Source organism: Orycteropus afer, unplaced genomic scaffold (assembly GCF_000298275.1).
Source record: "Orycteropus afer afer isolate SDZICR_OR568_19922 unplaced genomic scaffold, OryAfe1.0 scaffold00288, whole genome shotgun sequence".
NCBI lineage: Eukaryota > Metazoa > Chordata > Mammalia > Tubulidentata > Orycteropodidae > Orycteropus > Orycteropus afer.
Window position 1 is genome coordinate 3,572,163 of NW_006921875.1, and position 11,792 is coordinate 3,583,954.

General features: G+C 52.9%; 1 protein-coding gene across 1 annotated transcript in view; it reads left to right on the plus strand.

Annotated features, from left to right (window-relative positions):
• The window catches only part of PLEKHM2 (pleckstrin homology and RUN domain containing M2), a 19,551-nt gene that overhangs the window by 5,513 nt on the left and 2,246 nt on the right, over positions 1-11,792 (plus strand). The window contains exons 6-16 of the mRNA XM_007950789.1: positions 486-672; positions 2,491-2,550; positions 6,341-6,569; positions 7,648-8,463; positions 8,690-8,759; positions 8,902-8,992; positions 9,273-9,337; positions 9,696-9,784; positions 10,322-10,454; positions 10,735-10,925; positions 11,377-11,442. Coding sequence (XP_007948980.1) covers positions 486-672; positions 2,491-2,550; positions 6,341-6,569; positions 7,648-8,463; positions 8,690-8,759; positions 8,902-8,992; positions 9,273-9,337; positions 9,696-9,784; positions 10,322-10,454; positions 10,735-10,925; positions 11,377-11,442 — 1,997 coding nt within the window. The remainder of the gene's footprint in view (positions 1-485; positions 673-2,490; positions 2,551-6,340; positions 6,570-7,647; positions 8,464-8,689; positions 8,760-8,901; positions 8,993-9,272; positions 9,338-9,695; positions 9,785-10,321; positions 10,455-10,734; positions 10,926-11,376; positions 11,443-11,792) is intronic.

Genomic DNA, 11,792 nt, shown 5'->3' on the forward strand with positions numbered 1-11,792 from the left:
TCTTCACCCAAATCCTAATAATAAAAAAAAAAAAAAAAAGAGGCTACAGAGTGCCTCGTGGCCTCAGACTCATTGAGGCAGGTGCAGCTGCCCTATCCTAATAAGTCACTTTCCTTGGTCCTTCCCCCAACAACATAGACTAAAGAAGAAATGTGGCCAGTAGAAGCAATCAAAGAAAACAAGCAACTTGAATAATAAAAGATCGAGGAAGTGTCAGAGGGCATCACTTATAATAGTTGGCTTCTGATAGTTCTGTCATCTCCTTCATCCTGAAGCCCATAACAGTAAAAGCCAGAACCATTCAAATTATTCTTTTTATCAGCTCATTTTAGAATTTCCTACCTTAAGTTCATTGATTTCCCAAAGAGAAAGCAGCATAAGCCATCCGTGGCTCCCAGTCCTGGGGCCTACTGTCTGTGGAAGACCACACTCTCTGGCCCACCTGGTTCCTCCTACCAAATGACCCTTTTCCACTCTTTCCTCAGGATGCCCCTTACTTGGACTTGGCCCCCTACATGCCCGACTACTATAAACCTCAGTACCTGCTGGACTTTGAAGACCGCCTGCCTACCTCTGTCCACGGCTCGGACAGCCTGTCCCTCAACTCCTTTAACTCCGTCACATCCACCAACCTGGAGTGGGATGACAGTGCAATTGCCCCATCTAGTGAGGGTAAGTGGCCTCAGGAGCAGAAAGGAGCCGAGCCTCTGCTGTGCAACTGATTTTGGAGCTGCTTGCACCTGGCTGGGGGATGGCTTCCTTTGCTTGTTTTGGTTTGGTGGTTGAAATTGGAAGTTAAACAGTACAAGCTATTTCTCAGGTCTTCATTTCCTCAGAGTTTTCATGGTGGCTAAAAAACTGATTCTGAGGACAAATAGCCAAAATATATTTTATGAATGTTAGACCGTTTTCCAGAGCAGTGATGGTTCAGAAGTGAATTCTTACCTACCGTGTGGGAGGGCCAGGTTCAATTCCTGGACAGTGTACTTCATGTACACCCACCACCCCTCTGTCAGTGGAAGCTCATGTGTTGCTCTGATACTGAGTAGATTTCACTGGAATTTCCAGACAAAAATGAACTGGGAAGAAAGGCCACGCTATCTGTTTCCAAAAATCAGCCAGTGAAAGTCCTATGGAGCACAACAGCCAGTCGCGTTGTGCACAGGGTGGCCATGAGTCGGGCCAACTCGACAGCAGCTAACAACAGACCCTTTTCCAGAAGGCTGTGGTCATATGCCCAGGGGCAGTTTTCTGAGCAAGAAGGGATTAGCAGTGGGCAGGGATGAGTGCTGCCTGCATTGGGGAGGTCGGTCTACCCTAGTTTCTAGGCAACAAGAGGCCAAGCAACCCTAAGAAGAAGACAGAGCCAGGCAGGTCCAGAGTTTAGGGAAAAGCTTGCCATAGTTTCTCATCTGTCCATCCAGTTTTTTGGAGTTCCTCCTACATTTCCTAACCTGTGAGAGACGATTGCACTCCCTGTATCAGGGACCTGAAAAAGAATGTTATCAAGCCTGTAGCTCCTTGTGCTGGATTGACCAAACCACTTACTGGAACAAACAGCCTTCTGTCAAACCTTAGGCTTCATGCTCCTTCATAAAATGGGCTGCTTCCTCACTTTTAGCCCATGTGGGAAAGCAGATCTTGTCATTTACTTCACCCAGCCTCACCTCTAGAGAAGGGGATCCAAGTGCAAGCTCAGCCCCTGGGGCTTTCTGGGATTGCCTCAGCATTGAGACTCAGCCTTCCTCTTTCTTAATTTTGCTTATGCTATGGGTCATATGGGAGCTCTGGTGGCATAGTGTCTAAGAATGACTGCCAACCAGAAGGCTGGCGGTTCAAACCCACCAGTCACTCCTCAGAAGGAAGATTGGACAGTCTACTTCCTTAGAGATACCACCTCGGAAGCCCAAGGAGGGGTCGCTATGAGTCAGAATTGACTCGATGGCAGTGAGTTTGGTTTGGTTTATGGGTCACATGTCCCTGGGGAAGGGTCGCTTTCAGTCTTGCATTGCTTGTTGTACAAGCTGAAAATGGCAGCTATCACCTTAGGTTGAGCCTTGAAAGGAGCTGACTATCTGGGGATGGAGGTGCCTGCTGGAGCCCCCATCCTCTTAGCAATTTAGAGATTGTATAGCTGGAGTTGCTGGAACAGGGCCTTGTTACGCTGCTGGGTACAGAGGGAGGGAAGGAAAGGGGTAGAAAATGAGATTAGGTTCAAGGGAGCTGAGGTTCTTTTCTGCCAGAACCAGGTTCTGGGTTTGGGAAGGAATCTCCCCAGAGGGCTCGCCTGCTGGTCACGTGCTCCTGGGCCAGGGCCCAAGCTGAGATCAGCTGCAGTCCTAATAAGCTTTCCTGAGGCTGTTAGAGAAAATATAGAAAGTTGAATTTCTCCTCTCATTCTCTCCCATGTTTCCCACCCCATTGCCCCTACCCTCCCGGCCTTCCACTGCCTGTGTTTCTAATCTTCAGTTTTGTCCCTCGTTTTTATAGATTATGATTTTGGAGATGTGTTTCCAGCAGTGCCGTCTGTACCCAGCACAGACTGGGAAGGTGGGACAGAGTCCGCTCTTTACCCCCTTTTCCTGTTTTGCAATGTTCCCATGCCAAGCTTGTTGCATGTTTCAAAATCAGCTCCTTGTTATTTATGATAATGTCAGTGATCCTAATAAAGCCAAGTTTGGTGTTCTGATCAATGGAATTCTGCAGTAGGAGCACTTGCCTGAGCCCAGCGCCAAGTAAATCCCTTCTCCCAGTGCAGGACCACTGCCTTAACTCAGTGGCCTTGTGGTGTCACTAAATGACTGCTTTCGGGAGCCATGCTCATCACCCTTCCTGATTCCAATGCCTGTTGATGTAGGTAGGGAGCTGCTAACGTTGGACACACTTGGTCAGTGCCCTAGAGGCCCAACCCAGTGAGGGAGACTTGTTCTGGAAAACTATGCCTTTAACATGCCGGTCGTAAACTCCTATAGGTCAGACAGGCTCCAGTGCCAGAGACATCAAAAAGCAAATACAGCAGGCTTGGTTTTTTCAGTCCATTCGGGACGGTTTCCTCTCCAGTATTTTTGAAAGAGACTGAGGTCCAGCTGTGGGAAATTGCCCAGGCACAGCTGAAACTTCCAACAGGGACATTCTCTTTGAAGTTTTAAGGCAGAATACAATAAAATCCATTACCCTGCCAGTCTGTCTACTGGGCAGCAGCCATGCTTGGGCATTTCTTTGCCTGCAACCTTACTTCTGGCTTGTGTAAATTCACATAACTATTTACCAGGCTCTGGTAGCATAGTGGCTAAGACACTTGCCTGCTAACCAGACGGCTGGCGGTTCATACCCACCAGCCACTCCTCAGAAGGAAGGTTGGGCAATCCTACTTCCGTAGTGATACTGCCTCAGAAACCCAAGGAGGGGTCGCTATGAGTCGGGGCCGACTCGAAAGCACATAACAACAACAACATTTACCAGGCTCCCGTGATTACTCAATGGAAAGGGCATGTTTCTGAGAACAGATGCCCCCACCTTAAACCTGAGGCTGTAATGAGATCCCATTTACTAAAGTGCCTCTTGTCCTGGGGGCTACCACTGCTAGCCCAGGGCCCAGCCTCATGAAGGGGCAGATTCCAGCCCTCTCACCCCGTGGGAGGATGAGGAACACGCAGCTGTCCCCCCTTGCCCGGAGCTGGACCCGGGATCTCTGAGTAATGGATGACAGATGATCTTTTCCCAAGTGCTGTGAGTATGGACTAGCTTAACTTAGGGAAACAAGATACGGCGTTGGGAAAAATCAGTCACATCATCTGGCCGAGGGAGGAGCGTTGAGGAATCCCTTGCTCAGATCAGCTTGAAATTCAGAATTCCATCATAACATCATTTATTCTCTTAGCCTCTCATGCTGGGCTTTGATTTTTTTTCCCTCTCTGATTCTAACAACTAACCCTCCTCCTGACCCAGTTACTTCCTGCCTGTTGCAAGACCTGCACGTGACAAACAGAACTGACCTCCCTCTGCAGCCCTCCACAGCTTCCTGTGTCCTGAGAACTAACAGCCCACCCTGCACTACTTGCTTGGGGTAGGGATGAGCCCTGGGCCAGGGAGAGATTTGCCCCTACAGAGGTCTCCTGCCTTCCCAAATTCCTCAAGCATCAGAGAATTCCTGAGCACCTTCTGGGAGCTCACCTGAAGAGGTTTTGTCTTCTTCTCCTTGGATCTAGAGGAAAACAGGGTTGGGGGGCAGTTCCAAACTCAGGGCTCTAGGGGCAGGGAATCAGAGTCATCTTTCCATAGTCCTTGGCTTATTTTCAGAACAAGTGGGTGTCCTAACTTTGACACCAACACGACCAGTAGTCTGCTCACTCATCTCAGGACTCCTCCCATGAGCAACTGCAAATGGCAAGGAGAATCCCAAGGGCTGGACAAGACCCAGAGGGCTTTGCAGGGCCCTCTCTGGGGCCAGCAGGCATGATTTTCTGCCTCTGAGAACTAAGGTTCCAGGGTACCAGAAAATCGGAAGAATGCCTTATATTGCAGGAGTTTTTCCTAACAGTTGCTTTTAGCCCCCTCCTTTGTCCTTATAGGAGGAGCTCTGGTGGCGTAGTGCCTAAGGCATTTGACTGCTAACCAGAAGGCTGGTGGTTCAAACCCACCAGCTACTCCTCTGAAGGAAGATTGGACAATCTACTTCCCTAGTGATATGGCCTTGGAAACCCAAGGAGGGGTCGCTATGAGTCGGATCTGACTCTATGGCAGTGAGTTTGGTTTGGTTTTTTTGTCCTTATATTAAAAGACTATACTTCAAAAATTAAAAAAAAAAAAAAGTGTAAACTATCTATATGGGTCAAATGGACAATAGCAACTCAAGAGATTAAACAGGAAGCCTGGTGGCAGTGAATTTATGTTAATGGGGGAGGAACAATTTGGAAAAGGAGGGTGAGAGTGATGGCCAACTCGAAGAATAGTCATTGTCACTGGATTTACATGGGGGAACTGTTGAATAGGTACATGCTGTGTTGTGTACATTCTCAATGACAACAAAAAATAAAATATTTTTAAAAAAGCAACACATTTGGGGGAAAAAAAAAAAGACAGCGTGCTGCATCAGCAGGCAGCTGCCCAGCAGTTTCTGGAGGGTTTCTAAGGCAGAGGCTGACAGCAGGTGGGGCCTTTCTGAACAGAGCTGTAGAGAGCGCACGTTTGCCTCGTCTCCTCTGGGCAGATAATGGCCAGCAAGATGTATGTAAACTGGCAAATGGAGCGTGAATGTCCTGCATCCCTTGCCATTAGCTGTCACCCAGGCTGTTCCACCAGCTGGGCCTTAGTTTTCTGCTGGAGCATCTCCCATCTGCCACCGGGGAACTGCCCTGTGTGCTCTTCTTGCTGGCCCTCTGCCTCTCCCTGCCCTCCTCCTGGGAGAGGGGTGCATGGTGGGGGAGGGGAGCTGTTCAACCAGCTCCTCTCTGGACAGGTAGCTCCCCCCACACCATCTCTCCTGCCTTCTCCCAGAAGGGAGCCAGGGAGAGGGCGTGGCCCAGAGAGGAGCAGGAAGCAAGCTGAGGGTAGAATAAAATTGAGTTCTGGGCACCCTCCTTAAAGGGACACTTGTGCCTGCCCCCCTGGGAGGGTACTGGTGGGATTTCAGGGAGAAGAGCAGCCTCTGAAGGGCCCACAAGGCTTCTGTGGGGTCAGCCACTCGGTGCCCATTTCTTCTCCTCTCTGCATCTTGTTCTTTTGCCTCTGTCCTGTCATCTCATTCTCTTCTCTGTGCCCTTGTTTTTATGTCTTACCATGCTCCTCACCCTTTGCTCCTTATCCTCTCAGACCCACTCTGGACCCCTCATTTTCTCTGACCCGTCTTCCCTTCCTTCTGCCCCTCTCTCTTCTTTTGAGCGCCTTTTTATCTGCCTCTGCAGGGGACCCTTCAGAGGAGTCTTTGGGGATCTCTCAGCCTTGCCAGTGGCCTGTGGGCAAAGGGATGCCGGGTACCCCTCTAAGAGCCTCTGATAAGCAGGCTCTTGGGTTAACCTAAGAGGTGTGTGGCCCATCTCCTCTCCGTGGATCCCAGCTACCCTTGGAGGCATCAAGGTCACCATTACTAGGGGGCTTATCCTGCTTAACCCTGGGGCTCTTCACACCAACTCAGCCAAATTGTTGTGTGTTCTCAGGGGCTTCCAGTGGTGGTAGCAATGGTGGCTTCTCCAAATTGCTCTTATAGCACAACCCTGTTGGGTGGGACTTCCACTCTTGAAACAAGGTCACCTGCCTCCCTCCTGAAATAAGGCAGACTTTGGGGGCCTGGAGTCCCTAGATGGTATCTGATGGGCTGTCTCCCATGTTCTTGTTCTCCCAGATGGAGACCTCACAGACACAGTCAGTGGCCCTCGCTCCACAGCCTCGGACCCAGCCAGCAGCAAGGCATCCACTAAGAGCCCCACCCAGCGCCACAACCCCTTCAATGAGGCCCAGGGAGAGGGCGTATCCTCCTCTGACACCACCCCTGTGCACACTGCCTCTCTAGAGAAGGGGGAGTCCCAAACCCTGGACTTGCCAGAGGCCTACACCGAGCTTGAAGTCATCAGGTCAGTGGAGGGGGGCAGTCTGGGACTCCCCTGAGGGCAGTCAGGGGTCTTCTTGACTACTAAGAAGTAGCTCCTACCTTTGTAGTTCTTAGAGCATGAGGAAACAAAGCCCCAGCCCTGGGACAAGTAGCACCATGGGCAACTGCAACTGGCTTCCGGGGCCGTGCCCAGGCTGCCAGGGACATTTGTCCCTCCAGGACCAGAAAGCCCTTTCCAAGCTGACCTTCTTTCCAAGGGAGTTCTTGGAAGTTAAATCACAGTTTCTGTGATTTATATTAATTCTAGTTCAGCCTGGCTCCTTGAAAGAAAAGTCTCTTCTCCGTGTCAGCAGGCACAGAAGAAAAGGAGGAGGTGAATGACAAGGAGGAAACTCTTGGCCCAGAGCCTTCTCAGCTCCCCGACCTCCCCTGGCCCTGGCTTTTGAGACTCTTAGCTGTGAACAGGAGGGAGGCCTTGTGTACACTGTCAAGTGTTCTGAAGACTTGCTGGCACGGGGGCAGGGTGGCTCCCCAGGACTGGCAGGAATCCCACTCCCATAGGCTGGTTCCAGTGCAGAGCTGGTTCAGACCTGGGTAGCTTAGCCAAGCCCACTCCAGCCAACTTGGAACCAAAGAATGGGGGCAGGAGTTTGAGCCCAGAAAAGTACATTTCTGGGTGATGTATCCATGATGACTGCAAATGGGCAGTGAGGTCAGCTCAGGGTCCATTGCCAGCATCTAGGGGCTGGCTGTGGAGGAGGCCATTGGTCTGACGGCATGCTTTTGTTTTGTAGAGGGGCACAGCTAACTCAATTGTTTCCATCAGCTGGGGTTCCACAGGGCCTGCTCTGGGATCCCTCTGGCTGTTGCCATCTGTGCCACCCTAGTGCTGCTCCCAACCCTCCCCCGATCTTGGGGCCTGAGCTGCTGCTGCCCACTGGCCGGGGCCCCCCTCCTAGCACTGCCCAGGACTCCCGGTACTTGCTGTGCTCTCTGGGGCCACATGCCCAGCATCATCTCTCTGACTCAACCTGTCTAACTTCCCTCAGTTCCTCAGTACTCAGACAGATGTTAAGTCTCTCCCATCACTATTGTCCCAGGGTCACCAAGAAGAAGAAAATTGGCAAGAAGAAGAAAACCAAATCAGATGAGGAAGCAAGTCCCCTTTACTCAACCTCCACCCAGCAGAAATGCACCAGGCACGAGGATGGCCCAGGCCATGGACAGGACTCACCAGACACCACCCTGGCTTCGCCCCCGGAGGAGGGTGATGGGTCCAACAGTGCAGCTGAGAGCAGCGAGTGTGCAGCCCTCAGCCACATGGGCCTGCTCATCCCCGCAATGAAGGACACCTCCATGGAGCGCCTGGGGCAGCCTCTGAGTAAGGTCATCGACCAGCTTAATGGGCAGTTGGACCCCAGCACCTGGAACTCTCACTCACAGCCCCCGGACCAGTCCTTTCGGACCGGCTCTCCCGGGGATGCCCCGGAGAAGCCGCCATTTTGCGACTTTAGTGAGGGGCTTCCAGCCCCCATGGACTTCTACCGCTTTACCATTGAGAGTCCAAGCACTGCTACATCAAGTGGTGGCCACCATGACCCTGCAGGGCCTGGCCAACCGCTGCATGTTCCTCGTAGCCCTGCGGCTACTGGCCAAGAAGAGGAAGGAGGAGGAGGAGGAGGAGAGGGACAGGCACCTCAACCCCTAGAGGACACCCAGGGGGAGACTCAGCAGCCAGAGACTCAGGAGCCATTGGTCAGTGAGGGGCTGGTGCCTGAGCCAGAGCCGGGGACCCAGGAGGCTCTCTGCCAGCTCAAGAAAGAGCAGCCCAGCCCATGTCTGAGCAGCGCAGAGGACTCGGGGGTGGATGAAGGGCAGGGGAGCCCTTCTGAGATGATCCACTCATCAGAGTTCAGGTGAGCAAGGTGTCTGCACACATGATGGGACTCCACCCGGTGCCCTCTGAACTCCAAATAAATTAAGCACAAACTCCTGGAAAACCTTGCCTGGGCTGGGAGGCAGAAAGGGGTATGATCTGCCCATCTAGCTAGGGCTCCCAGTGGGAGGCAGGGCCACGACAAGCTTGCAACCTCTGCTACCCACTGCCTACCTGACCCCTCCGCACACTCGTCCCTCCCACAGAGTAGACAACAATCACTTGCTCCTGCTGATGATCCATGTGTTTCGAGAAAATGAAGAGCAGCTGTTCAAAGTAAGTCCCAAGGAATCAAGAATGATCAAGAGAGGAAGCGCAGCAAGGGGCAGGTGGGACAGCCTATGCAGAAGGGGAGACATGCTTCCTGGGGTGGGGCCAGGAGCCTCTGTCCCTGACCACCATCTGCTTCGGCCCTCAGATGATCCGAATGAGCACTGGGCACATGGAGGGCAACCTGCAGCTGCTGTACGTGCTGCTTACAGACTGCTACGTCTATCTGCTCCGCAAAGGTACCCTACAGCCCCCAGGCAGGGCCAGGACATCTGCTGGGGCCTCATTGAGGACGAGACTGTCTGCTGCCCCTTTCCCCAGCCACCCTACACCTTTGAGCATCTCTTGGCTCCTGTGTGTGGTCACAGAAAGGAACTCAAGGAAGCTGTTGCTGGTCCCAGCAGCCCAAGGCATGAGGCTGCAAGCCTCCCCTCAATACCATTGTCCTACTCCATCCTTTCAGGGGGAGGGACAGGAGGCCACTTTGGGGGTAATACGCATTGGGGTCTCCTCTCTTAGGGGCCACAGAGAAGCCGTATCTGGTGGAAGAGGCCATTTCTTACAATGAACTTGACTACGTCTCGGTGAGTTCAGGCTCCATAGCTGTGCCTGCTGAAGGGCAGGGCTCCTTGGGCCACACAGGCTGAGAGCTGCAGAACAAGGCACTTGTCTGACTTTGCCCCCAGGACTGACGCCATCTTATTCCTTAGAGGAACCTCTGGCACCTGGTGCTGGGAATAAGAACAAGCTTAAGGAGGCTGCCTCCTTGGCATTTTTTCTGACTACCCCTCCCCAGGCCTCTGGGTCTTTACTTCCTGAGACCCCCAAGTGGGCATCCCCCTGCCCTGCCACTCCCTATCCAGCCCTCATCCAGGCGTGGCTGCCTTCTCTGCAGGCAGTGGCCAGAGCCACATGTGCATGTGAGCATGTGGTCTCTGGCAGGTCGGCCTCGACCAGCAGACGGTGAAGCTGGTATGCACCAACCGCAGGAAGCAGTTTCTGCTGGACACGGCTGACGTAACTCTGGCTGAGTGAGTGACACTCCCTGCTCCCTTGGGGTTGGGGGATGGCTGGAGGAAGGAATGGGAGGCAAAGATACGGAAAACAGAACTGTCTGTGTTCCCTCTTAAACCTGCAGTCTGGTCCGCAGCAGGAAAGCAAACACATTGACTGGTTGACTCCTATGGTTAACCCAAGTGACCTCAGACCCTCCATGACCCACAGAGAAAGGGCCTGGCAATGACTTACCCAGTAGGGCTGCTGGGCCACGGTGCACCCTCAAACACTTACGTGTGAAAATTACATGTAAGAATGTCATGTTGTACAGGGAAGGCCTGACTCATAGTCACATCATAGAAGTCCTGCTGGCTGCCACCTTGTCAGCCTTTTCTCGGTGTCAAAATCCAAGGCCCTTGGCCATTAGGACTGGTTAGAACCTTTTTAGGTCACCATTTTGATGGCCATGGACTACCACCACATTATTGCCCTAACCGCCCTGAGCCCTACCCAGTGGAAGATAGGGTGGGAACTCCCCAGGCTTCTGACCACAAACCCCACTCCCCATGCAGGTTCTTCTTGGCTTCTTTGAAGTCAGCCATGATCAAAGGCTGCCGGGAACCACCCTACCCCAGCGTCCTGACAGATGCCACCATGGAGAAGCTGGCCCTGGCTAAATTTGTGGCCCAGGAATCTAAGTGTGAGGTATGAACCTGGGAAAGATAGGCCTAGTCCCTTGTGAGACCCGGTCTTCTTCTCCAGCCCTGGTATTAGCATTAAGGAATACAAATAAATACTTCATCATTTCTGTCTCCCACCTAGGAGGGCTCTCCAGTCCCAAATCCTGTCCCCCTCCCAACTGGGATATGTCCTAAAGTTAAAATATCCTTGCTTTCCAAGAGGCCCCTCCTAATCCTGGGTTTTCAGTGGCTCAGCCACCCACCTGGCCCAGATCTCACTGCTCTGTCCACTGTTCCTATCCCAGGCATCTGCTGTTACTGTGCGATTCTACGGGCTTGTTCACTGGGAAGACCCTATGGATGAGTCCCTGGGCCCTGTCCCCTGCCACTGCTCAGCCCCTGAGGGCACTATCACCAAAGAAGGCATGCTGCATTACAAGGCGGGTACCTCCTACCTGGGCAAGGAATACTGGAAGACCTGCTTCGTGGTGCTCAGGTGGGAGCCCCCGCCGCTCCAGGCCTCCGGCTTGGGCCCCAGAGCTGGGGCCCCAGCAGGGACCTCTCTGCTGTGGGTCACTGAGCAGAGACACCCTAGGGAGGAAGCCACCCTCCCCACAGGGGCTTTGGAGTAGACATACCCTGAATGTTAGAGCTTCTCTGTAAAGCCATTCATCTGTGGGGCCCAAGGAATCCCAGGATGCCTCCAGTGAAGGCCTGGGCTGGGCCCCACTAACACACCTTTAGCAGTCCCCCAAGGCCAGAGGGTGTCTGCTAAGGGATCAGGGTTCCTGCTGTCCTCTGCAATTCTTTCTTCACCTCCCTTCCATAGAAAACAGTCTCCTAGCCTCCTTGCCTTCTGAGGTTGTGGGGGCAGCCCCTGGGAGCTAGGTCCAGCTTGGGCCCCAGTTCCTCAGGAAGCTCTCACCCTGTTGTGTTGGCCTCTACAGCAACGGGATCCTCTACCAGTATCCAGACCGCACTGACGTCATTCCCCTGCTCTCGGTGAACATGGGGTAAGCTACAGATGATGGAGGGTGGACAGGCCCCATGGCCTGGTATTGCTGCCCAGCATCCCCACTTCCTCTGTTTGGAGATGGCTCCCCTTCTTGTCAGGTCAGCCTCTCTCCTTCAGCTGCCACCCTGGGCTTGGCCAAACTCTGAGTGCTACAGGGAACCCCTTTTAGTGCAGTCTAGGAGAGGCAGTCCCTTCCCTGGGAACTCCTAATCAGGTGGGGGCCATGGACACAAGTACTTGGAATAAATACCTGGCCCCGTGAAAGGATGCCTGAGTGAATATGCACCACTGCTGAGCCGGCTGGAGCTGAGAGCTGATCAGACCCTGTGTGGCCATGCTTAAGCACCT